General features: G+C 42.2%; 1 protein-coding gene across 9 annotated transcripts in view; it reads right to left on the minus strand.

The window, feature by feature from the left end:
- Nucleotides 1-1,041: 1,041 nt before the first annotated feature.
- The window catches only part of kmt2cb (lysine (K)-specific methyltransferase 2Cb), a 59,506-nt gene continuing 33,399 nt past the window's right edge, over nt 1,042-27,148 (minus strand). For 3 of the 9 annotated variants that reach the window (XM_020103500.2, XM_020103473.2, XM_020103508.2), the window contains 35 exons: nt 26,047-26,239; nt 24,045-24,137; nt 23,736-23,783; nt 22,528-22,668; nt 22,392-22,424; nt 21,844-21,984; nt 21,585-21,726; nt 21,256-21,491; nt 20,976-21,049; nt 20,005-20,202; nt 17,786-19,777; nt 16,828-17,135; nt 15,128-16,704; nt 14,923-15,034; nt 14,737-14,803; nt 14,577-14,637; nt 14,213-14,445; nt 11,811-13,418; nt 11,416-11,607; nt 9,002-9,166; nt 8,782-8,908; nt 8,419-8,566; nt 8,090-8,274; nt 7,851-7,987; nt 7,216-7,498; nt 6,586-6,725; nt 5,732-5,845; nt 4,517-5,630; nt 4,292-4,428; nt 4,033-4,175; nt 3,719-3,893; nt 3,484-3,600; nt 3,323-3,396; nt 2,987-3,095; nt 1,042-2,906 (listed from right to left, as the gene is read on the minus strand). In XM_020103500.2, the coding sequence (XP_019959059.2) occupies nt 2,814-2,906; nt 2,987-3,095; nt 3,323-3,396; nt 3,484-3,600; nt 3,719-3,893; nt 4,033-4,175; nt 4,292-4,428; nt 4,517-5,630; nt 5,732-5,845; nt 6,586-6,725; nt 7,216-7,498; nt 7,851-7,987; nt 8,090-8,274; nt 8,419-8,566; nt 8,782-8,908; nt 9,002-9,166; nt 11,416-11,607; nt 11,811-13,418; nt 14,213-14,445; nt 14,577-14,637; nt 14,737-14,803; nt 14,923-15,034; nt 15,128-16,704; nt 16,828-17,135; nt 17,786-19,777; nt 20,005-20,202; nt 20,976-21,049; nt 21,256-21,491; nt 21,585-21,726; nt 21,844-21,984; nt 22,392-22,424; nt 22,528-22,668; nt 23,736-23,783; nt 24,045-24,137; nt 26,047-26,239 (10,710 nt within the window). In that variant the 3' untranslated portion in view covers nt 1,042-2,813. The remainder of the gene's footprint in view (nt 2,907-2,986; nt 3,096-3,322; nt 3,397-3,483; nt 3,601-3,718; nt 3,894-4,032; nt 4,176-4,291; nt 4,429-4,516; nt 5,631-5,731; nt 5,846-6,585; nt 6,726-7,215; nt 7,499-7,850; nt 7,988-8,089; nt 8,275-8,418; nt 8,567-8,781; nt 8,909-9,001; nt 9,167-11,415; nt 11,608-11,810; nt 13,419-14,212; nt 14,446-14,576; nt 14,638-14,736; nt 14,804-14,922; nt 15,035-15,127; nt 16,705-16,827; nt 17,136-17,785; nt 19,778-20,004; nt 20,203-20,975; nt 21,050-21,255; nt 21,492-21,584; nt 21,727-21,843; nt 21,985-22,391; nt 22,425-22,527; nt 22,669-23,735; nt 23,784-24,044; nt 24,138-26,046; nt 26,240-27,148) is intronic. The other 6 variants (XM_020103491.2, XM_069511153.1, XM_069511154.1 and 3 more) reach the window with 6 other exon arrangements.

Raw genomic sequence — 27,148 nt, forward strand, 5'->3', positions numbered from 1 at the left:
TAATGTAGAATAATCCTCATGATGTTTTCACTAGGTTGTTTCATCTGTTTTCTTTAACCCAGAAAAGGCCCTTTATATTTAAATACTGTATATTTACATCGAGGGGGTTCTTTCTATGGAGGCCGCTATATTTTTTATAGTAGTCCAGACTGGACACTGCTACCACAGTTTCTTTTTCATGTTTGGAAGGAGAGGGTGAGTTGAGGGGTGTTCAGCTGCAACATGCAACTTCAACACTAGATATCACTACATTTTACACACTGTACCTGGAAAAGAAGTATATATGACATTTTGTGAAGATTATATATTTTCTAAGCTTTTTTGAAGAACACAATGTGCTCAAACAAGGAAAAATGTTGTGTGACTTTGCTCAAAGCTATAGAGCAAACAGTAAACTGTAATGACTTAAATATGCACCTTACTGAATCAGGTGCTGTGCCTGGACGCTGGACATGTAATTGGCCCCTCTGTGTAGATTGTGATCCCTTTATAGCGTCTGATTTAGAAAAATCCTAGATCTGCCTAACTTAGGTTAGTTTATCATTAGTCGGGAAAAGTGAAGAGGCCCAACTGTATCTTTCCATATATACACATGTATATCTAATGTTTTTCTCCTATGGAATAAAGAATCTAAATGCCAGTTCTGAAAAATAATTTCATTTCATTTTCACTATCATCAGACATTTTGTGGAGCAAATTCAACTGCAACTTGCACCAAGGAGGTTAAGTTTTTATGTGCCACGTGAATGTTAATGTTTTGGTGTGGTTAGATTATGTGGCCTTGGCGGAGGTATGTGCTATTCTATTTACTAACGAAAACAATTTTTAGTTGTAGCTTTATAAAGAGGCCAAAATCAGTAGAAGACACTAAAGCATTTGCTTACACTCCTTAACAATAACATTTACTTTTAAAAACGCTCTGTTAAACATACCTGTTATAAATGTATATATCATTTGTCCTGTAAATAAGTGTCCTTGCCTTGCTTGGCTGTTTCTGTAAGTTATTGATGGATAGATATGTGAGCCATACACACAACATGGTAACATGTAAAATAGTTTATTTTTGTAAATGTTTCTAAATTCAATTCCACAAACTCCATACTCTGTACACTTCAAAAGGCATTTTCAAAAAAAGAAAGAAGGAAAGGAAGAGAGGAAAGAAGGAAGGCAGAAAAAAAAAATCTGACTACTTTACACGACCAAGAAAATGTAGCACAAACACACTGGCAGGATGATGTAATATCATACAAGAGAAGAAAAATATCAAGAAACAATTTTGTTACAACCATTCATTGAGAAAATATATACAATTGAGTCTTCGGAAAGTTAAAAAAATACATGCCATATACATTACAAGTTCTAAGACTGTCTCCAAAATTTTACAGTCGACTTGATATTGTGCACGCAAAAACTCTTCCGTTTCTAAGCATGTGACTTGTGAAGTGTCGGTATAAGAAATATTTCTGATTGAGGAGAATGCCATTTCTGTCCAAAAAAGGCAGAACAAGCCATGGTTCCAAATAAGAGTTCCCCCATTCTTTCTGTCACACACCAATCTCGTCTAATTCAAAACATCATCAGACGTTTGCACCTTGTTTTAAAAGTAAAGTAAAAACAGAAACAGATAAATACATGTTTGTGTTCCTATTCGTGTTAAAAAGTTAAAAAGTTTGCCTTTTTGGGTTTCAAAACCTAATTCACAGTTCTTTAAAATCAAACCTGATTAACAGCAAACAGACCACAATGATCTCTCACTATTTGAAGTCATTTTTTTCTTCTTTGATTCTGTAACTGATAACTTGTTACGTTAGTCAACAAAAATATTTCTTTTTTTGAGTGGTCAAAGTATGTGTAAGTCACAAAACAATACGCTACAATACCTTACTTTTAATACAACAAAAATACTTTGTGAATTATTGTGGTTATATTACAAATTCTGTACAGAATAATCATAATATATACTCTCAAACGGAAATAACGTCCATCTTAAATAAATTTCAATGACAAACAGAAACAATTCAAAAACACCCAAACATCGAGAAGGTTAAGGTAGTATTTGGTCGGTTATTCCTATAGTTTTCTTTATGTACATTTATACAAAAGTAACAGCATGTCTTCTTCAGTCTTCAAAAACAATAGCAATCTAGCCTTCTTCAACTCAATCTCATCATGTTGAGAATAAAATTCATTCACTCAGTAATAAATACAAAACCTCTCATATTCCACACAAATCACATGACAGAGACCTATGATAAAACTGACTCATGGAATCAAGTATTTTAAAAGTTTGTGTGTGTGTGTGTGTTGTTTTTTTGTTTATTTTCTTTTTTTAGTGCAAGTTAATATTCCCTTCGCATTATTCATTGCTGTACATTCCTCATTCAGTGATGTCTACATTTAGTCATACGGTATACATTAACAGTATGAAACAAAAGGGCCTGCCCTTAGTAAGCAATAAGGCCGCACCCTGCACAGTGCTTTCTCATTCGCTGGTGGATTCCGCACCCCATGTACACCGAGCAAACACACAGATACATACAGACAGACAGAGGCCTCTCATACAACAGAGCCCCTCACATATGGCACGAGTCACATCCTGCTACTGTGTTTACGTTTTCCCTTCCTCCACCAATGTTTCCCCCCCATGATCTTAATGAACCGATGTGTAAATTCATTCGTCTCCTCCGAGGGTTCAGGCCTTCTGCTCGTTCATAAAATGATTTCAATGTGAAGCCTTTTCTCTCTCTGTGCAGAGATCACAGCATCCACACACTTTAGTAAGGAATGCATTTAGGTTTTGTCAGTTGTTTTTCTCAGTTAATCCACTTCCTGCATTCAGGAGCTCCACAGTGGCAGGCGATCTTGTGCTGAACCTCCGCGGTGTCAAACTGGTAGTCGAAACAAAGCTGGCGGACACAGAGAGAGACGTCAGTTTTCAGCATCACAGTCACACACTTTATCTTCTATTTAGAAAAGTGACACTCACCTCCTCGCCTTTTTCAACCCTGCGAACGCAGCTGATGATTATTTTGTAACCCCTTTCAAATGTCACCACCTCAGCAACACAGTTCGGAGCACAAGAGTGGTTGATGTATCTGATAGGGAAAAATTTAAGAGATTTATTTAAAAAATATAGAGTTTGCAAAGTATCTGAGCATGAAATAAGCAGATATATTTCATTGTACAGTAAAACTTCTATTTGGTGAACTTCAATCAAGATGTAAATAATTTGTCCATTACATGTGCTGTTTACATTACAATTGAAAACAGCTTCAAAATTCATGCATGCACCACAGATGAGGAATATGGAATCCCACTGTACCTTGCCAGCCCCCCGTTTCGAGTGGCATCAACGATATGTTCACTGTCGATGCGGAACATGAACACTTCTCGGTTCTATAAAAGATAATTTATTTGGTGTTAAAAGTCACTTTAAACAAAAAGGAATTTCAGCATTTGTTTCAGCACAGATAAGATGTATACCTGAGATCTATAGAGCTTCTCCTTCCTGATGGCAACCTCATTACGGAGGATGGTTCCATTGTACTCGATCATCATAGTTTGTTTTTCAATGTCTCTGGCAGCAAACAGCCCCAGACCCTGTGAAAACATGACATGTTCAGCCGTTCATGTTGTCCACCAGAGTTCAGGGGCATTAGTTTCACTCCATCATAGCAAAAACATTAAACTTTATATTTATCATTATTTTGAGACTCACCTGGATGCGGGAGCGGGCAAGATAGACATTGGCTCTCCACTCACTCTTCATCCAGCGGTACTGAGAGGACCTGGGGTGCACTACTGGAGGCTTGCTATGGGGGGCGCCACCTTCTCCTTGGGCCACATTCTGGTTAGACCTGGCGTTGCTGGTGGATACAGCCTGTGCTTGTGGCCTACATTTATTAAAGAGGGAAATCATGAAAACAGCAATGAAAAATGAAATATCACAATATCTTTTTGTAAAAATTATGATTCGGGGAAATGCTGCAAGAGCCTGTGATGACAAATGATTTCAACTTCAACCGAAGGTACCTTATGACCAGAGAAGAGTAGGTGGCGTTTGTCCTTGGCTGGACGCGGGCGCTGCCAGCTGGATTGAACACGAGAGGCAACTCCAGGAGAGGGTTACGTCCGTAACGGAACGAGTACCTGTCACATGCCTCTACTCCTGGGAGCTGATATAAATGAGTAATGAACAAACAATTGGTTATATGCTGCAGTTTCTACAAAATATGGTCTGAACAATTGTTTGAATGTAATTTTTTGAGAATCATAAAAAGCAGCTACGAACCGATTCGGTGATCTTGGTGACTGCAGGGACTGTGAGGCCAAACAGGTCCTCTCCTTTCAGGTAAATAGGGAACAGCTTCAAAGTACCTGATTCAGTTCTTTTCTCAGCAACAGGACCCAGAACCTTGTCCCACACTCCTATTTACAGTGAGACAAGCACACTTGAGGGTTAGAGACGATGCTCTGGAAGCTGAACACACATAAATTTGTGTCAGTGAGAACAAACCTTTAGCAGAGGTGTCAGTCAGGACCAGGTCTTGGTAGCCCTGTTCAATGACTCTGATGGTAAACTCTGGCAGTCCCTGGCTGTCTTCAACAGAGCAGATGTAACGGCAACGGTGGCTGCCATGGCGCATACTCCAATAAATGCGGCAAGCCTCATAGCCGTTTGGAAAGATGGCTGTTGTGGAATGGAAAGCTGCCATTTGTAGAGGAGTAAGTTGACCCATTGCCTGCAACACCAGGCTGCCAACTCTAAAGGTGTAGCCTAACTCGGGATGCTGCACCGCAGTGGCAATCTGACGCACTTCATCTCTTTGGACGTAGACACGTCGAAAGACAGCGAAGCAACGCAGCTCGTGCTCAAGTGCTTGTCCTGCTGTTCCCCGGGGCCTGTGGGCGTGACATAGCATGGTCTTGTCCTTGAAGAAGGTGCACTGAGCTTGCAGGGCACATGTAAAATGGTAGACATTGGTGCAGCGTAGGCGGTGGCAGCCACTAGTGGCTCCTGTCTGCTGGCAGTAAGCGCAGCGGACCGCTTGACCTCGACGCAGTGCAAGCTCCACGTTGATGAGGGCGCCAGCCTGGGTTTCATACACCTCAGTTGACCACAGTGCACAGTTAAGGTGAACCCATACATCGAGATCAAGATTAAGCAGCCTAGCAGGGCCATCGGTGTTCCCATCTCCAAACTGGTGGCAGAAACAGCAACGTCTGTGGTCCTGCAGAGAAGCAGGGGGACGCAGGGAGGCCCCGAGTTTCTTGAGGAGTTCATCAATCTTATCCTCATCTGGGAGTTGGGAATTCCCTCTCGGTATCACTACTTGGACAGTCCACTTCCTCCAGCGGAGTCCTTTCTGTCTTTTTCCCTGGTTCCAGCAGTCATTGGACCTTGGCCGGGCCTTCAGCTTCACTGTCACTTTGATGGCGTCAGACTTAGTCTCCATCTTTGGTGTCTCACCTGCTGTGGGGAAAGGGATAGGGGTAGAAGGGGGAGACTGTTTGGGCTGAAGCTGGGCCAGGCAATGCACGTCCAGCGATGACATTTTATTACTGTACTGGTGCTGAGCTTTAGAAAGGCTCTCGATTTGCTCTGAGGCAGGGAGAAGGGACACAGATTCCTGAAGAAAAGGGGAATGACAACAAGCAAAACAAAGTCAGTCATCATAACTTCATCTTGGATTCCCTGTGGTGCTTGTGTGTGTGTTACACTGATACAAACCTTTGTTTCTGTGGCTGATCTAGACTGCAGTGGTGATGAGGAACAGTAGAGAAGGAAGCAGCTGTGGCTGCAGAACACCAGGTCTTCTTCAGATTTCAAACGGCCTTCAGATTCCTAGTGAGACAAATCCATCTGAGTTTTAACAGGCTGAATAAGGAATGAGGTGTTAAATCAAAGCCTGACCAACGTGAACTTCTTAAGCTCAACTGACGTTAAAGCAAGTTTTGAAATAAACATCAAAAGCATACAAAATTTAAATAACCAAAATATTCTCAAGACTGGCGTCATGGGATATGCTGTTAAATCCATTTCATATCAATTAGTGGGTTAAACTCTGGCAGGCAGAATTTACATAATCAGCGTAGGCTACACGGCAGTATTACTGGTACAGTGTGTGTGTGTGTGTGTGTGTGTAAGAATATATACTGATGTGTCTGTGGCCCTCCAGGCTGAAAGGAGATAATATATCCTTTAGGATAAAGGTCTGGACATGTCATCATAGCTCATGTAGTCCACCCCCACTGGGAAATCAATAATAAAATGATCCATAGCTCTTTGGCAGAGATTAGTTTTTATGAACTTGGACGAGATATATATGTATTGCATCAGCATGTTGCAATTTATACAATCCCAGTTTTGTTGTAAAGCTTATGATATAAGAGCAAATATTGTTGACTGTCTATTTACTGCTACTGTGATCTTTCGGTAGGAAACCGAGGAGTTGATTTCCATCACTACGTTTAACTATCATGGTCTCAATTTCACACTTTCAGCATCCAAGTGCTCTAGTTAAGGGATAGTCTGCCAAATTATTATACCACCCAGCTACACTAATGAGTACTTTGTTTTGTTACCTTCATGTGAGCAGGCATATCTTTGTTAGATTTCTGTACTCCATTTCCCAGAACCACAACCTTACAGTGGCAGCACCACTGGGGTTTACAGCTTGGGCTGGCAGGGGTCCTCTGGTCAGGTCCTCGAGCTACAGCAGCCCCTGATGTAACAGAAAGTGTTTGTTATAACTATATACATTTCAAAAATACATTCTGTGGTTGTAAATCTGCAGAGGCATCACACTTGACGTTAGGCAAAAAAATAAATACTAGCTTAGAAAATAAAAAAATAAAAAAACCTTTCTTATCCACAGTGTTCTATGCCGACATTAACAGTTATTAGACCTGTTACTAGAATTTTGACAGGAATAAGCAGGAGTTTTGTTTTCTAACCAACTTAATTTCATTACCAGAGAATCTATGAAATCCATTATGATGCCTCTCAGCCATATGCAAAACAATAAGCAATTTGTAAAAACTATGAAGAAAGATAATCACTCCTGTGGATGTTTACAGGGAAACAATTACATTTGGAGATTGCGTTGGTGAAGTTGTTATTTTAGGTTTAAATCAGACATGACATTTCTAATTAAAGGCTGTATTGCATGTGAATCACAGATGCTCCTGTTTAATTTAAATTTAATCCCTCACCTGGGCTGTTGGGATGGAAGCGGAAATGGTGAGCATGCTGCTGTTGCATCATCCCCTGCGCTCCACCGGATCTTATCATCTGCCCTGGCCGCCCGTGAAGCCCTCCATTGTCTCCCTGTCCATGGTAGAGCATAGGGGGCCGCTGCTCCATACCATGGGGCCCTCCCCTTGCACCGCTGAACATAGATAGCGGCCCCCTGTCTGGGGTGCTGCTGACCTCATAGCTGCTGGGAATCTTCACACACAGTAGGTCTGAAATGGCTGCCACTACACCTGTGATGTTCTGAGAAAACACACAAACACACAAAAACAGTTATAAGATATTTTATTAACCCTACCCTGAAAATGGACGTCCCGCAGGTGGCGCCCTAACCCCCTACGAAAGACTTGATTGCACGGGTCAGTATAAACGAACCTATAGTTAGAACTTTCATTTGCAGCAGAAAGTCAAGGCCTGTTTTTTACCTCATCACATTGTATGCCTGTGATGATGTCATTACGTTTCATTACAGGCGGTGGAAAATGTGGCACCAGAGTGTGTCAGGAGAGAAGGCCAGATTTTGGCCACTGTTTCAAACTTATAGGACTAGAAAGAAAAACTAAAATAATGTGAGATCATAGTAAACTTTTCTTACCTCAGCTGCAGCTGGTCTCAAAGTGATAGCAACAGACACCAGTCTTTGTTTGGAATCATTAGACACCGAGCCAAAGGGGGAGCCGAAGAACATTGCAGATGGCTCAGTCTTGATATCTTGCAGTTTGACCTCTGACCCTTGAAGACAGAAAAGAATGAAATTCATAAAAAAAAATGCCACACTAACAACCAATGAACTACGATTTGGTTTTTAAATATGGTGGAGTTGTGTATATTTACCTTTCCCATCAGGTGCAGGAAGCATGGGGAGGACAGGAGACAGGCAGGGGGATGGTGGCTCTTCCTTCACCAGAGAGAGGTCTGGGTAGCGACTGATCTCCATGCCAAACACGCTCTCAGGAGATGAGGATGGAACAAAACTGTCAGGCGTGTCCCGGTCCTTACAAGGCTCCTGTCCTCTGTTACTATTAATATTTGGGGAGGAAGACAAAACAGTTAACCACGATGCAGCCAAAATCGATCGCAACATTATCATACAGGTCTAAAAATTGATAAAATTATATTGGAGCTTTAGTTCTTTGAAATAATGAATTTGTTTTTTTCGTTACCTGAGCTCCTCCTGGTTGTTGTGTGGAGGGGTGGGGAGTGAGGCTGGAACATCCACCGTTTTGGGTCCCTGGGCAATGGCCCTGGCTAGTAGATCTTCTTCAGTCTTAAATGGGACATGGAGCGGCTTTGGGACCAGGCCTTTGGACACTAAATGAAACAGGAGCATGATGCAATTTTGAATGTGCACACACACGGCTTCCCTGTTAAGATGGAGATACATCTGCATTCTGTTTTTCTGAACCAATTGTATAATGTGTGACAGTGAAAAAAGGTCACCTTGTCACATAAAAACAAAATGTTGAAAATGTATCCTTACTTGTCATCAGAAATGTGACATTAACAACACCCTCATGTTTTCTTACCCATGGCAGCAGCTTTGCTCGCCAGTTCTTCTGTTGTGGCAAATCCGTTGATCATTTTCTGTCGATTTACGGGAGGAGGGGTGGGAGGAAGAGATGCCGGTGGTGTTGGTGGATTACTCAGGTTACTCTGCGGTGGGAATCAAAACCAGCACAATGTCAGCTGGAATCAACTTCACACAAACCACTCTGTTTAAACCTAGCAAAGTAAGCAGGTACGCACCTTGTAGGCCAGTTGGGAGTAATAGTCAGAGACACCATCAAGTGAAGCGCTGCCAAAAGTACCAGATAAGAGGTTCTCTCCATTGAGCTGGCCGCTGCCATAGGGAGCGAAGTGGGCAAAGTTGACCCCAATCAAGGGCTCCATGAGGGGCAGCAGGGAGAGCTGCTGTGTCAGGAGAAAAAAATACAACAAGAGAGAGAGATAAGTGTAAAATCAGAAAAGAGTGCCACAAATGTTCTAGAACCAAGGAGACACCAAACAATATAACAGAATAGAAAATAAAAACAAAAGTAACAAAAGTAAGATATAGCATCTACTTTATTTCTGATCAACCCGGTAGTCTTGGAAAATAACTTTTTTCAGGTTAACCCCTTTTTGTTTGTTGCCAAAGCTGAACCCAGGACTGACTGACTTTAGTTTGGATTAAAGAGAGGAAAAAAGAATCATCAAAGTCTGATGTAAGATATGGTCCAGTTATCTTCTCCTCTTCAGACTTCAGATCCAGGCAAGTGAATGTGGGTGTTATCTCTCCTTCATCAAAACCAATCTTCATATCACATTTAACTGACAGTGTCTGTGGTGTCCCATGTGACAGTTTCTATATTGTCACATGTGACAGTGTTTATGATTTCATATTTGACCTTGATTGTTAAATTTCATTTATCTGGACTTCAAAGCCATCTACACCAGGTTCAGTGCCTATAAGAGTTCGGGAAGAGACCTTGGGAGGACAACAGCTCCAAAACTAGACCACAGATCCACAAGTCTTCAATACACGCAACCGTCAGAAGACAGATTATACTTCAGTACACCTACACTGTTCCTGTATTTAGCCAACATGCCGAAGAACAAGTCAAAAAGGGTAAGGTTTCTAAGCAGGAAACATGTTTTTTAGTGTTACACTTTACATGATTTCACACTCGTCTCTGTCTTTTCAGGAACTGGCCTTGATGACCGACAAGGACAAGGCAAAGATAGAAAAGGAGCAAAAGAAAGCAAAGAAAGAGGCAGAAAAGAGGCTAAAGAAGGAGCTGAAAGAGAAGAAGAAGCAAGAGAAGAGATAGAAACTAGACAGAGAGAAGGAGGAGAAGAGGCAAAGGAAATGAAAAAAAAAATATGTACCTCTTTTAAAAAATAAATAAAGTTGAAATTTAATCAACATCTCTTGTTTCTTCCTCAATACACCCTGGTGTTCATTTTGTAAGTCATGGTTCCATATACAGTCAAATAAATGATGTGTATATGATATATACTGTATATATAATGTGATTGACAGCTAGTAATGTTCAATGGGTGCAGGTTGCAGGTGGAGGAGGGTGTGCAGTGTCCTCGAGCTCTCAGTCAGGCTCCACTCCTAGCTCCTACTAATGTGGTCACTTCCGATTTAAAAAAACAAGATGGTGCCGGACCAAATAGACGAGAGGCTACAAAGCAGCAGCTCACAAACCGAGCAGGCTCCGTTTCATTGTTGCAATGCTGCATCATCAGATTTGTTCCATCTCGACTGTTCACAAATGATCTGACACAGATTGCAGCCATCAGGAAAAATTAAACAAGCAATCGGTATTTGATGAGTCAGAACTAGTTAAGTTAAATAATCTCATTGTTCAACGTGACTCCTGACTGGACAGATGTTACAGAGATGAAATCAGGAGCTTAGACGATCATGTGAGGATTTCTATAAGTTGTGAAAAAAGGTGAAAAGTGTGTTTGTAACAACTCCGCAGGTTTCCAACACACACACACACAAATAATGTGTATAGATATGAAAACAGACCAAACCTCTGCTGCGTCCATTTATATGGCGAAATCTTAGTGCCCCTTGTGCAAAAAGTCCATTAAAATAGCACTAGTGTGTAGAAGGTGAAGAGAAATGACAGTTTAATATTGTTTGAAAAAGACTTGAAGTGATTATAACATATGTTGGGTAAATAAAGTATATTTGTGCTTTTTGTACTGTTCCAATAGAAATCACACAGTTTGTGGTACTGTGTTTCCAAACTGATCGATCAATCAATAAATACATTTTTTATATACTCCATATTCACTTATAATTTGCTTCATAGGGCTTATATCATGGAAAACTGTTTGTTTATAGTGTGAGAATATACTAAGTATAGTACATGCTCATTAAATTGTTGCTTGTGTTCAATGTGATGATGAGATTATACCAATGTATACTTCTAATAAGCAATTTAGCTTCATAAATTCGGAGTCATAATTAAATTACTGAGGAATGTGCAAGATAAGTTGAAAAATATATGCTAATATGCGAATGTATAATTGAAACAAGTAGCCTACCTTAAAAAAGTCAGGGGCGGGTATGTTGATAGACAGTTTCCACTGAGGCAATAATTAATACTGTAAATGTCAGCATAAGTAAGTGTATGAGAGGGTGATCAAATTAGTCTTACTTGTTTGATTTGGGTTATTACAGAGTCTGGGCCAGAGTGCATCAGTTGCCTCTCATCTCCATCCTTCTTCCTCTTCTTATAGCGAGAGGCAGGTTTCTCTCCTCCTTTTGGTGCCCTCTTGTTCCTCCCTTTCTTTTTCTCCTGTTCAGGGAGCAGAGGTCCAGGAAAGTCAGGGGTGCCGTCTGAGTACGCCTAGGGACGATAAAAAGATGACTTCAAATGACTTGAGAGGCTTTATGGCTTTGAGTTAGGTGTTTTCACACATTACTATGACTCATTCAAGAACTAATGCCAATTTAACTATAATGTGCCACCCATCTGAATCCCAGCCCTTCTATAACTCGATGTTTGTCATCCTCTTAGCACTCTTTAATGGTATGACTAACAACACTGACCCCATTGCTGTCCATGGAGCATTGTCTCAACAGCGCTTTGCAGTCTGCAGGGTCTTCCTCCTCTGACCTCTGCTGGGGCAATCCAGGTGGAGGTGTGCTCTTGTTCTTCAGAAGGTGTTTCAGCAGTTCATTTCCAGCCTCACCCTTGTTTGGACTTTGCCCTGCAGGGAAGGGAGATGTGTTCCCTTTACTACCCTCCTCCTTCACAGAGCTCATTTCTGAGCCGATGGGCCCGTGACAGTCAGTGGCATCAGTCTGCTCCAGCTTTATGTTGTTAAGGATCCGATCATGCTCCAGTGCCTGTGTCCTTGCTGCATCTGATGAGAGACCAGGTTGTCCAGACTGTCCTCCAGAAAGCTGTCTTTCCAGCTCTGAGTGACTGGGAGTGGAAGATCCCAGTAATGGGGACCTTGACAAGTCCTGGTCTCCAAAGAGATGGGTGTTTCTGGTTGGAGTTGAGGAGGTGTCTGAGACACATGGTGTGAGAGGGGCTGTTAGGTCAGAGTGTGGAGTTGAAGGTGTCTTGACTGAATCTGCGTCATCGTCTTTCTTCTTTTTGCGGCTCCTCTTCTTTTTCCCTTTCTCATCTGGGATGATGTTGGAGTAGAGCTGGATAAGAGACTGACCTGAGCCTGGGAAGTTAGATGGTAGAGGTGTAGCAGAGTCAAATGGCAGACTCTCACCTGGCATCTGAAGCATCATTCCTGGTCCACTGAACTGACGAGGCCTTAGCTGACCCTGGGGGAAGTTAGGAGCTTGTAGGGCAATATTATCAGGCCCAAAACCAGGTCCCATATCCCCAGGCATCATACCATTGCCCATCATGGCCCTTCTTTCACCTTGCATGAACGTTCCAGGTGGTGAGCCCATTCCAGGCTGAGTGCCCTGCTGCTGGGGAAACACTGGTCCGAGAGGCTGTTGTTGTAGAGGGGGCCTCTGAGGCTGCATGAAGTCTTGTGGCAGCTCTGCATTAAAAAATGGCATCTGAGCAAGCGGTGCCATGTTTCCATCTGGCCCCATCATCCCTTGTTGCTCCATTTCCATACGATGTTTCAGGGCCCTCTGTCGTTCAACTTCCTGCATGAGCTGCACCCGCTGTCTCTCCTGCTGCTCCCTAAGCCTCTCTCTCCTTTCCCGCTCCTGGAAGCCTTCGCTGAATGGGTTGTTGTCATCAAACTTCACACCGCCCCCCTGCATGGGTTTTACACCACCTGGTGGAGCTGGTGCAGCTTGGGGCTCCACAGGCATTTGTGAGTGCTGAGGCATGTTACCCATTGGCATCTGATGAGGCTGACCTGGATTTCCTACAGGTACCTGGGGGGGTATTATTGGGGGCATGCCTGGTCCGCCCATGGGCATGGGAGCACCTGGATGCCAGCCAGGCGGTGGGTTGGGCATACGTGGAGGTGCATTTCCCTGGCTGGGATGATGTGCCATCTGCATCATGGGGTTCATAGGAGGCTGAACTATGGGTGGTACACTAGCGACCATGCCTGCAGGACCTGGCATTGGGTGCATCCCAGGCATTATGGGTGTCATATTGTTTTGCTGGTGTTTCACTCTGTACTCCTCGATAAGTTCAGCATGCTCCTTCTGCTGCTTGCGGATCTGGAATAAAACACATAGCACATTAACATAATCTGTGACCAAGGTTCTTAAATTATGTTTTGCTTGCAAGTGGTTTTATCACATTTACAAGACTCAAGGGAGAAATGAGTAAATAATTTTGCCTTCAAATAGAAACTGAAGAATTTAACTTTATGCCCACATCAAGAAAATACTATTGTCTAAAAGCTTTTGTATTCCACCACTGTTCTTTTTGCGAGTCAAAGCGGGCTGACAGGTGCAATAGAGTCTATGCTTTAAAATCTGTTGGTTTGGAGCATGAATAAGTAAAAAAGATATTTTCAAAAGCAATAAAAAAAAAAAAGCAAGCTTCCCAATTCATTTTGTATGTTAATCTAGCTTTGGCTTAAAACCTATTGCCTAATTAGGCTTTAACAGTACAGTGTTTTGCTAATATAAAATGGACAATTTCCCTAAAACTCTTTAGTTTGCTCTAAAAGAGGATTTTGGAAAAGGATATTGTATGACTATTGAGATGATACCTTTTACATTTTTGATCATATACAAATATTGATGTTTTCCTCTGCTACACCTCATTGAAACACCACACAGCCCATACTGTGGTTAGAAGAAGCCTGGTGTTTGCTCATATGTTAGGAGAACTAGATCTTGCAGAAAGCCATATTTGATTTACAGACTGCAATTTTCTAATCCTTACTTTAAAGATGAACTCTCAACATAGGAGGAAATAGGGACTATGTTAGGGTGGCCATTGCATGGAAAAGTTAACGCTGTGACAGAATTCAATGGAGGAGCTTGACAGGCTGAGCATTTACCTGCTCCAGTTGCTTCTGCACTACACCCTGTTGCTCTGTGACGTGTTTGAGCTGCTCAGCATCCTCCTCAGGGAATTCCCTCCCTGCCTTCTTAGCTGTTCTCTGCTTAGCAGACAGGGCTTTCTTAGACTTTCTGTGAGCACCGATCTTCTCTTCTAGAAACTTCTGCTGCATTTGAAGTAGTTGCTGCGTCTCCTGGAGCCACTCCTCGTACTGAGCCCTCTGAGCATTGTCTGAAAGGAAAAAAAGTCTCTTTTGTTAGCAATCTGGAAAGCACACAAAAACAAATATATATACTTTTCTGTTCCTGACAAGCCTTCAAACTAAAAAGTTGAAAAGGCACATAAATCTTTACAGAACTTACTGACAAATCCTGGTCCAAAGTTTGGAGGAGTTGGTCTTACTACTTGTGTCAATTTCCCATCCTGAAAGCGAAGTTGACAAGTATGTTGTTATATAATTGCAACTTTAATATTTTACATCACATAACATTAAGTACGATCTAAGAAAAACAAATTCATTACCTGTCCAACAGGTTGTGGAGGAGGTGGTGCACTTTCAGGAGAAGGTGGAACAGGAACGGGAGGGAATCTGTAATACAGCAATACCACAATAACACTATTTAATTAAATCTACCACAGCATACATTGGTATTGCCATTGCTTAAGACCAGTATTGCATTTAAATCATTGAAAAAGTGATCTCTTTACCTGTTCATGACCATCGGGGTCATCCCCATGTTGTTTTGAACCATGACTTTGTTGATGCCTTTTAGGGCAACCATTTTGGCTTTCATGATGGGATCAGTGATGGCATCAAAATCTGTAATAATGATTAGAAATAATCACAAAAAGAGCAATAATCTCAAAAATGAAACTGTGCTGACATACTGAAGTTCTGGTCTAAACCATTTACCAATGTTAGGGAAGAAGGAGTCACTGGAACGCTGTCGTATCATGGCTTGCATCTGCCTTTGCTGCTGCTGCTCCTGCCTCTCCTGGTCTAGGAGGTCCTGCAACAGGAGTGGCTGCTCCTCCAGCAGAAGAGGACGATGTAACTGGCCATGCTGATCCAATTCCTGGCTCAAAATTGCCTGCTGAGTCAGACTGCTCTGGTCCACTCCAGGGGTTAGCCCCACCTGGTGGTCTGCTCCAAAGCCAGTCATAGAAGCTTCTCCTGCAGTGGTGTCGTCGGATATTGTTTGACTCATTGCAAGTCCTGAGGTATGCTGAGTGTCAGTGACTTGGTTCTGCTGGGGTATGAGGTTACCTCCATGACTGACAGATTCAACAATTGGATTTAATGACTGCTCCTCAGGCTGCTGCTTAATGAGTAAACTAGAAAGGACTGGGGCGGAGTCAGAGAGCACTCCCTGCTGATTCGAGGTTAAGGTGTTTCCAGCAGATTGCTGGTCTACCACCTCAGGTGCTTTCTGACAGTCTTTGACCTCTGTTTTAATTTCTTTCCCAGGTGCTAAAGAACCAGAGTCCTGATTCCCTGGGGCTTCCAGTTTGATGTTGGCTGAGGATTGCTCACACAAGGTCTCTGACTTTGCCATTCCAGATGCTGAACTGGACGAAGCCTCAGTTTCACTGCTCGAGCTTTTGTTGAGGTCTGCGGTGTCATCCATAGGATCGCTGAGATCCAGTTCATCATTAAACATGTCCTTCTTGATGTCATCTAGGTCAGGGTCTGTATAAGCAATGATGTCAAATTTCCCAGATGTTAGGAAGTCATCAAGGTGTAGGTCATTAGTCTCCAGATCGAGGTCTTTCCCATCTTCAGGATCCAAATTTAGGTTTTCTAAGTCTGCATCCACTAAATCTTTCACCTCTACGTCCTCAAGATCTTTGACTGCAGATTCCTCTGTATCCAGTTTCTCCTCCACAGCTTCACTGCCGGCCACATGGACAGTCTCAGTCTGACCAGCAGGGGGTGCACTCAGGGTCATTGACGTAGCCATGTTCTGGGTCTCATTTGAAGCAGGCTGGCTCATGGATCTCATCAAAAGAGACTGTTTGATTGCGTTATTTCCTGCCATTTGTGTATGCTGATGAAGATTGTCCATGCTGGCAGACATCTGTACATGGCCAGTCTGACAGGTCATGGGGTCTAACATCCTGGACCCCTGATTTAAGGGGAACCTGGAATCAGGGGCTCCTGGAAAGCCCACTGGCCTTAGAACCTGCATGCTGGGATCGATGTTGCTGCCTTGCATGGCACCTGTTGGAAATGGCATGCGTGACCTGTTGTCTGCAGCTCTGTGTCGCAATTCAATGAAAGGCTGGCCCATTATATTGTGCTGTTGCACTGGCATACCCCGTGGTGGGAAGTGTTGGGGTAGCCCCATGTGGTTGCCTCCCATGCTGTTTGCCATTTCTGCAGATATGGAGCGTCTCATTTGAGGAGGGACATCCTGCATTGGGTGTTGTCCCCGGGGAAAGTACTCTTGAGGTCCATGTGGTCCAATAACCCCAGGTGGAAATGCAAACCTGGATCAGCATAAAAAAACAAAAAGGAAAGATTTTTTGATTGGTGCAGTACTGAGTTCAATAATCAATAAGAGAGCATTCATGCACAAAGTGAAATAAAAACAACAACATTGTAACACAAACCTGGGTCCCTGGTGTCTCAAATTAGGAGGATGTGGGCCCCGAGGCATTTGTCCCTCATTAGGGAAAGAGACACGCTGATCCCCTGGAAAATGTCCAGGAAATCTCATTGGCCCTCTCATGGGTCCTTGTCCAGGATAAGGTGGAGGAGGTCGGTTGAACATTTCCCCCTGCTGCCCAGGGCCCTCCTGAGGCCAGGGTCGTGGCGTTCCTGGAGTTATGCTTCCAGCAGGGTCCTGAGGGCCCCTCTCCTGTCGAATTGCACTCCTCTGTTGCTGCTGCTTTAGGATTAGTTCTCGAATTCGTTGTCTCTGCAAAACATTACAAGTGGAGAGATATTTAAACCTTTTTTAACACAGTCAATTGGCAATGTACACATTATTTTATTTTAACTATGTATTTAACTATATTTTAACTGCTCATTCTACACAGTTAATGTGGAGCAATGCAATTCAACCAAGTCCCTTTTTCCATTAAATGCCTATTTTGAATTCTCCAAACAAAAACTTCTGACCTGCTGTTCAAAATAGATACTGATGTAAAGGTTACAAATCCAACAATTTAGAGCAATGTAAAGGTAAGATAGTTAAGTACAGTAAGCATATTCCTATTCTTAACAGGCACTATATGTAATTATATGAAATAAATTATATTTTATTTCTTGTTTAAACTAGTGACAAGTCTCACTGCATACTCAAAGTTAGCATTTGTTGTTCTGCATTAATATGATTTAATTTCCCAAATTCTTCTGAAGCTGTATCTGAATTGTATGTTTTTTTGGTTTTACTACCAAAACCAACACTTCAGACTTAATGACAAAATTAATAATAATGATAATTGAAAGACATTGTTAAGAAATTATTCAAAATAAATGAAAGACCAGTGGAAAATAACATTTCAACAGACATGTATGGATAAAAAAAAGATTTAGAATAGCATACTGACAACTGTATTCATGTACCTGTCTGAGTCTTTCCTCGCTCTCAGCAAGAGCAACACCCTGAGCCTCAGAAGACACACCAGGCATGTGTGGGTTGTTAGACAGTTGGCCTGGGTCTTGAGGGATAGCTCCATTGTTACCCACACCTGACTGATCTTTCATTTCCATTTTCTCTATTGACTGTGGATGAGGGGTCATGGGGGCTTGTTCAAATGGGTCATGGACAGGTGTCTGATTGAGTCTTCTTGAAGGTGACTGAGTAAATCCATCTTCAGACACACTCAGGTGTTTTGGTGTTAGTGAGCCTGGATGAACAAAGGGCTCTTGAAGCCTGCCTTGGGGTGGTTGAAAAGGGTCCTGGCTTCCCATTGGTCCTGGCCTGGGCCCTTGTCTGCCGAGGCCATCAGGACCAGGCCGCGGGGTACCTGGAGGCTGCGCATAAGGGTCATTCAGCATTGTTCTTGGGACCCCAGGCTGAGGAAACATGTCACTACTTCCTGGTCGTGACGTCCCAGGTGTGCTAGTAAATGGCTCAATTGGCCCCCTTTGGCTGCCTGGTGATTTGGAAAACCTCTCCCCCACTGAGGGCCGTGGAGTACCTGGTGGCTGAGCATAAGGGTCTACTGAGTGGGAAGGTGACATCCTCTGTCCAGGGTGCGACTGGTGAGTGAACTGGTTCATCCCAATGGGTCGTGGGGTAGCAGGAGCCTGTGAATAAGGGTCTGAAGATGGGCTAGAGGTGTTTGATGGCTGACCGTAGTTGTCATGTGGACGTGGGGTGCCGGGGGGCCGGGCATATGGCTCAAAAAATGGACGCGGTTGACCACTGAGGTCATTGATGGATCGTTGGTTAACTGTAGACTGAGAGAAAGGGTCAGCAGCTTGCTTGCTGGGACCAGAGGGTTGGGCAAAGGGGTCATACGTAAAATGGTCAGGCCTTGGAGTGGAAGGTGCATGAGCATAGGGATTTCTAGACATTTGAGTCATTGGTCCTGGCTGAGAAAATGAGTGCCCCTGAGAGTGATGCTGGACCATTCTAGGAGGACTGGTGAAGTTGTCATTCCCAGATGGTCTTGGCGTATTGGTAGGCTGAGAAAAGGGGTCATTCAGCTGATTCTGGGAGAACCTGTCAGAAGGATGAGGACCTGAACGACTGAAGTGATCCTGAGCCTGAGGAGGAGGCATAGGTGTTTTGAATAGAGGGACAGAGCCAGACTCATTACTTCCGGGGATTGGTGTTAGTAATGGTCTTGAATAAGGGTCAGACAAAATCATCCTATTCTGGGCCATGCGCTGATAAGCCTCATTTCTTATCATGGGCCTTGAGTAGGATTCTCTGCCCGGAGAACCCATTGGGGGTCTTCCCTGAGCAGCCTGACTTGCCCTTGGCGGACCCATGGGCTTCAAAAAAGGGTCCATATCCCCAGTTGGCCTTGGGGTGTCAGGAGGTTTGGCATAAGGATCATTGCTCATGGATGTTGGAGAGCCAAAAGATTCATGAGCAGGAGAGGGCCGACCTCTGTCTTGTTGCTCCATCAAGGCAGTGGGGGATTTACCAGATTCCACTGCCATTCTGCGACATGCATTTGGCCCAAGAGTTGGTGGTCTTGGGGTTCCAACCATCTTGGCATATGGGTCCCATGGAGAAGAGGGTCTGGAACCCGAGGAGCTTGGTGAGAATACCTGTGGGGACTGAGGTTGGGAAGAAGGGCCAGATGGAGGGGGAGGAGGGGGTCTTAAGAACACATCTTCCGGAGGGCCTGAAGTAGGTGTCCCTGGTAGCTGTGGCCTGGCAAAGGCATCTTTAGAGTTGAGCTGCTGCATGGGGGACATGCTGCCATTGCTGGGCTGTGAGGCTGGGCTCTGGTTCCCACTGTTGTTGCCGTCTTCCTCTGACTGACTGTTGGTCTGCTGCTGTTGCTGCTGTTGTTGCTGGAGTTGCTCATTCTTAACTTGCTCCAGTTTCTGAGTGGCTTCAATTTTGGCTTGCTGTTTGCTTTTCTGCCTCATTTGCTGTTGGAAGGGCACATGAAAACTGGAATTAGACATCAGAAGGGATGAGAAAAATATCAGTCTTATGCCAAAAATGAACTGGACCTACTAACCACCAATGTCATCAGGGTTAATGTGGAGGATAGTGAAGTTGTTTAGGGAGCTTTACTAAACCAGCACTTCTTAGCTGTCTTAATATAAAGTGGACCTGCCGCTGCATTCCCTGACTTCATTGCATACACTCTTACCTGTCTAAACTTCCACTCTTGTTCATGCTCTGACTCTTTTGGTTTCAAAGGGTCTTTAAACAGCAGTTCTGTGTCTAGTGGTATGTTGGGATCAAACACCTCAGGGGGCTGTTGCTGTGGATGTTGCCTCTTCACCGTCTCATTCGACATCTGGACTTTGTTGATGCGCAGGGCAGCTCGGTTATCTCTTGCCTTTTGCTAAACAGCAAATCAATCACAGTTGCAATAAAAACACATCAGACAAAAATAAAACAAAATATGTAAAAACAAAATATTGCAGAAAAAAGTTACCTGTGTAAGTCTGATTCTTTTACATGTGTGGTAATGGGGCAATCAAATGCATACTACTGCATGAAATACAGTGTATGTAATATTCAATTCACCTTTACAGCATTTGTTTCATCATCTCACTATGATAAGTAGGAACTTAAATATTGTCAGGCAAGGATATATAAAATGATTACAGCAACAGAAGTTATCTCAGATTAAAGCATATCTCAAATGTCAAACTGTTGAAACTTGGTGTGACTTGTAGGTTTTCTAACCTACAACAGGAGCATGCCCATGACCCTTTTTATGGTGTAGAAAAAGGAGCTCATCCTGTTACTCTAAATAAAGTACCTCAATAGTTGCTTGATAATAACTGGGATGTTTTAAGAGAACAAAATTCTACCATGTGAGTTAATGTAAAATATACAAAAAAAAAGACATCTAGTGAACTTAATAACATCATAGTGAGTTCTAACACTGAGCAGGGCTTCCAATGTTAATTGCTTCATCTGTGAATGGCCGGATTTCAAATTGCATTGGCGAGTGGCAATAGGTCAGATGCAATACAGGCGTCTGCTTTATGCATACAAATTTGTCAATACAAATAGCAGTGACAGTTTGATGTCTGGTGTAATTCAAGGTTTTTAGGCTTTTAGACAGCTGAAGAAAATTGGAAAAGTCAACAGTATGATTGATCTTACCACATATGGGGCCCTATCTTGTGAACTAGCTTTCCTCCAAAGTTTTGCAATTTGCTTTACTCTTGTAGACCAATCTGTTGAAAGAGTGAGAAGAGGAGTTGTCATGTCAACAGTCTCAAAGAGCATAGAAGGTAGTTTTTTTTAACAGTCCGAGGCAATGCAGTGGGTGCACCCAAAAAATACAAATGACACAAACACAAAAAAATAAAATAATACGATAATTTCACAATAGAAAAACATAGGGGAGGAATGCACTAAAAATTCAGATCCATGTACAAACCTGGGTATTCCTCTTTGAGGTTGGGGAAATTGACATTGGTATAAAGGACAGGTGCGACAGTGGCTAGCTCTCCAAGTGTTTCCTCCTTCTCCCACTTGAGTGTACTCCTTTGGGCATTTGACATGGCTTCAGTCTCCCCCTCAGGCAGAGGTCCAGGGGTTGTAGGGCCAGGGCAATGGGCAGGGGAGGGCCATTGACTAACTGCCTCTCTAGGCATCTGATTAAATTTTCTATCCCTGTTATAAAAAAGGAAAAGAGGTCATGAGGTCACAATGGTCTTCAAAAAACCCCCAAAAGGCTTGTAATCGTTTAGACAAAAGAAGTGTTACCTTGGATTGTCAGTGAAAGGCATACGGTTAAGGGGAGAGAAATTTTCTGGGATGCAGGGACCTACTCCTGGATTTGCTGGGAAACGTTGGTTTGGTCCCATCATACCATTTATCATTGGCATCCTTGGAAACATTTGATTCCCTACAAACATTTTTTAGAGCTGAATTAGACACATACATTTTCAAAAACAAAAAAAAAACAAAGAAAGAGTTCAGCGCAACATAGTTGACCATGACAAGGGGATTAATAATGATGTACCTGTATTGGGGTGAGGCATGCTAGTGCCAGGGAGGGGCCCTGGACCCTGGGGGTGAGGCACCTGTGGTGGTGGAGGAGGTTGGCTGGTGCTTGGGCTAAGGACTGCAGTGAAGAGATCCTCTACATCCTTACCTTCCAGCTCTGTAACAGAATATGACATCACAATGTTGTGTGTGTTAATATCAGGTTATTATCCATCAATATCCAATGCCAGAATCTTATGCTTCCATGTGCTACAGATAATTAGATGCAAAAAACTGTCATTTTAAATTACATTGGTAAATGGACATATAAGGGTGGTGACTAAAAATGTAAACAAAAAAAACATCAAGCCAAAATCTGGCAAGAATTTAAAGAAGAATGAAACAGCTTCAAAAAGGCAATATATCAATTCAATAATTGATTTTGGCAATTCAATAAATGATAAAGCAAAATCCTAAACCGTGGTCCAAGAGCTGTGCAACATTGCATAGAGTTTGCAGGCAAGTCAGATGAATCATTGTGGGACAAGACTGGATCCAAGTTAAGTTCTACAAAAAATTACAAACCTGGAATTTTGTAAAGTTTGCTGAGAATTGATTCTGAAACAAAGAAAGATACAGAAATGACCATTATTCCTCTTATGTTAAGTTTTAAAAAAACAGTGTTAAATGACTTTTTGGATGTCTGGGCTCCTTCACTGACCATCAGTGACCATCTTGTCTAGTTCTGGGCTGAGAATGCCGTCCAGGGGTTCCTCTGGGAGGGTGCGAGGTGTCCTCCGGCCAGCCTGAGACTGGGTCGCCACTGGGGAACTGTCTGTCAGGGGCCCGATGTCCAGACCAGCTGTGGAAACACACACGCACACAGACATACAAAAACTAATTATAGCACTCGTGCACACACACATTGGCAAATACACGCACGCACAAAGCATACCCAACAAAGAATGTGATCATAATATAGGTGAGGACATGTATGTTAACATTTCAACCAAAACTGAGCAGTATAGGATTACAGCTATTTGGGGTGCCTGAGTTGATTAAAAGGAGTGATTTTAGAAATGTGAGGAGACAGACAGGTCAAAATAATTCTCAGTGAAAATTGAATGTTTTGTAAAGGAAAATATTGCTCTAAATAAAGTAAAGTAAAATCCATTAATCTCTTTTGGAAAAAAGAGAACAAAATTTTTTAAAAGACAGATCCAGTTCATAGAGAGGCTGTTTAAATAATATCAAGTTTGCTGCATTAAACAGTATGACTACCAATGAAAACAACTGTTCCTATACTTTGTCTTTTCTATATGTTCTTCAACTCAAATCAACCAACTTCCGGATGGATGCAACCATTAGTTGGTAAAAATTTATATTAGAATTAATTTTATCAGCCCATGGAGTGTTTAAACTGAACAAATTTGTTTTTACAAAAAAAAAATAAAGGACACGAACGGTAGAACCCCTTTTTCATCCAGCTACAGGCCCATGAATAGAAGACCTTCACCATCTTGAAGAAGTGGAAGAACATTTACCAAGGCCTATGATTCTCTAATTTTCTTGGTTCTAAACTGCTCACTTCTTGAATAACAGAATGTCCTTGTCGGTTTGTTTCTTTGCTATCTTGAAGACATATTCAATTAGGCAGCTGTTAATATGTTCCCCTATTTATTAAAAAAAGTCACAACTGTGAAAGCGTTTAGGAGGCTCATGGACAAAGACAGACACATCTGAGTGCATACTGTGCACTTGGTTAGGTAAAGCACTAAGCAGTTTATGGGTGTTAAAACAATTTGAAATGGTCGAGAAAGGCCAAGTACGAAGCAGCTTGAACACATGCACACTCAAATAGAGAGACAAACACTGTAAGGGAGAAAGGATGCACTAAAGCGAGGGATTAGTAGGCCAGAGCACCCTTACCAAAAGGAGTAGGTGAGCTGTCAACCTGGAAGGAGCAAAAATCAAGACCTACAAGGACCCAAAACCAGATAAAATGGGTGAAAAAATAGTGAAGACAGAACAAGCACAACACGGTTCAGACAATGCAAACAAACAAAAAATGATAAAAACCAAAGATAAACTGAAAAGTATTATTAAAGAATGTGACATTTAAAAAAAATCAGTAAGTGGTGTCTGAGGAAATCTCTGAACCGGCAGGAAAAGAGTTTGTGTACCCATGACTAGGTGCCTATTAATAAATTCTTAGTGCCTGTGAGATATATGACGCACCAGAGTCATTGCTTGGCTTTCCGAGCATTCCCAAGATGTCTGCATCAGTGTTCAGAACATCAGATAGATCAACTAATGGTTCCTCAGACGTCTCTGTAGATGGGAAAAAGGAAGAAACAAAAAAGAAAGAAAACCAAACTGTCACTGAACAAAATCAAAATTGATGGTGATGTTGAATGGATTGGAGTGTTTGATTTGGAACCATTCCTTTTGATGCCATGCTTTGACTCCAGTCTAGATTACACAAAAGAAGAAACTGCACAGTATGTGACACTGAAGTAACCGAAATGTACTTCATTCAATTGATCTTTCCTAAACATTATTCAACTAATTACAGTGACTCCCAGAAAGTTTCTGAAAAAGATATGAACTGTAATATCTGGACAGCACTAGACTAAAACCTGTTGAAGATGCACAACAACAAACTATCTTGAACATCATAGATTCATTCAATGTTGCCGTTCTAGCCTTTGCTTTAGATAACTTTGGGTCATGTGGCCTCAAACTTTGAATCAATAAATACAATAAATGTCCCTATTGCCAAGAGCACAGCTTTTTATTTGTAAACCTAAAAAAAAACATTTTTCAGGGGAGTTTGAGAATTGAAAATTCTGGCCGCTTTCCATTTTCCTTTCCGTAAATTCAGATATTCTGCTTTGAGTGGGAGCACTGACTATTTAAACGCTTTCCCCATCTGTCATTATGAAGAAAAGCTCATAACCTAACCATATTAATTCAGTGTTTCACACTGCTTCGGTTTATCCTACAACAATTTAAAATGTCCATAAAAGAACTCAAAATCAAGTGTTGTCCAAAATGTGTCCCTACTACAACTACTTGAATGTGTGGTACATGGGTTTTCCCTAATAAAAGTTTCATATTAGACTGCACTTTTTGACATTCATGTTGTTTGAGTAATTTTTTTAACACGAAAAGAATTGAAGGGATAAATGTGATTAGGTTTGTTGGAAGGGTTTGGGTATTTTGGCAACTTGAAACAAAAATAGTACCTGCTATTGGACCCTGATTTGATATATACCACACTTTGTGATGCAATACCGTGAATGGGAGGCAATCTAAAAACAAGATATTCCCAGTTTACTATACTTTAGCCAGTTGCAGCATCAAACAATCGTGAAGCAAAAATCTAAACCATTGGTTTGCTGCACAACATCTGTGCTTGATTCAATACAGATGGCAGGTACACTATAGAATCCCATCATAATCACCTGCAGACCACTGTGAAGAGAGGTGTGGATGAAAGTAAGCATTGAGTTCAGCTTTATAAAAAGGTTAAAAAATAGAATCTTTTTACATTACAAAAACAGTTTCCATTTGGTTTCCATGACAGGTAATGTCAAATATGTGTTCACCATTTAGTATTGTTGTTCTGTTTCAGGCATGTGGCATTTTATTGTCCTGCCGCACAACCGCTTATTCAGGTCGGCACTAGGGACATGTGACAATTAATGTAAAATTGAGAGACATCTTGCAAGAGAAAGAGATGGAGTGAGTGGGCAGGCAAGATGGGGCCAGCTTACAAAGAAACTTCACTTTCTTCACAACTTATGAAATGAAACTGTGCGATTGTTTCAGCAGTGATTTTGAATAAAACTGTAGTTGCAGACTCTAATGAGTCAGACCACAGAACAACCTTTGACCTTTGTCTGAAGGGAGAAATGTGTCAGTGGTCTTTCATCACACCCATTTACTACTGTAAGAAAGAGGTAATTTTTCTCATTGGGCGATAACACTTACAGAGACGAGGAAGAAAAAGTAATAGAAAGAAGACACTGTTATGAACCAAAATAAAGATAAACATAAACAATGCTTTTGTGTCAGAGTTTTCACTACTAATATCGATTCCTTTCCACCACTGGTCTAATTCAAGCAATTCTCAGTTATTTGGTCATATTTAATATTTAGCCCAAGGCATGGATTTGAATCAAAATGAGTCATTACATGCCTTGTGATAATGTACCAAAGTAATGTGTATACGTACGTGTTGCTGTGGGTCTGGCAGGAAGGGATGTTGCTGATGCACTGTGCACAGTGTATGATGAAGGGTCCAGGAAGCCGGTGGCGGGGTGCTTCCTCTCCACATGGCTTTGCCCTTCTTCCAGTAAACCTGACTCGACCCCCTGCTGCCTGCTCTGCTTGCTTTTGTCCAGCAGGTCCTTTCCAAAGAATGCCTCCTGAACATGATGACACAAAGCGCTGGTCACTACTTCAGAAACTTCCACTATACAATTTCCGACAGTCACAGAAATCTTCACCATGTCACATAGAACTGACCAAACATAATCTGTTTTTAGACATGAACTGATGTTCACATGCAGCCCTTCTAGATAATGTCAGGAGAAGGTTCAGAGAAGGACCTAACACCAACTAACACTTGCATTCTCACAAACAGACCCTCTGGATAATTTTTTTTTCCAGAGAATTTCCTGTTCAGTGCAAGTCTGAAAGCTTCACCACACAAGTCATCTATCCTCCACAACATGTAACTGCAGCTCCCTGCTGCACCAAGACATTAAAAGCCCAACATGTTGCTATTTCAATAATTAATGAAATGTGCTTCATTGTGTCGGACCTTTAGAAAAGACTGAACCCCCCCTCCCCCCAATGCGTTGGGATAAAGAGCTGCACTGACAGCTGTCAGTGGTTTAATGCACATCACATATCTATGTTTTAGCCAACACAAGGTGACACTGAGACACTGGCTCGAGCCGAGGAGCCTTGTAGTCATCTCCGGTTAGGCTTTCATATGTCAATTCGCAACTCAGACAGGAGCCATTTAAAAAGCATGATCGGAGAGGAATATCCTCTTCTGTGACTTCCTTTAGGCAGTTCCTCTTTCAAAAAAGCCCACAGAAGGGGCACCGCGCACCCAAGTTCTCTAAGTGGTTTCCAGGCAATGTACTTTGAATTCCCCAACTTTCCCAAGGGTGAGATAAAACCCATTTTAGGAAGAAAGGGCATGACAAAACCCGACAATCTGTGCATGTGAATGCCAGGCTTGCCTAACGATAAAATCTGCTAAGATGTTTTTGTGATGAAGGCACCTTTTAGATCATGCAATTTTTAAAATGAAACCATTCGAA

This window comes from Paralichthys olivaceus, chromosome 16 (genome assembly GCF_024713975.1).
Source record: "Paralichthys olivaceus isolate ysfri-2021 chromosome 16, ASM2471397v2, whole genome shotgun sequence".
In the NCBI taxonomy this organism is placed as follows: Eukaryota; Metazoa; Chordata; class Actinopteri; order Pleuronectiformes; family Paralichthyidae; genus Paralichthys; species Paralichthys olivaceus.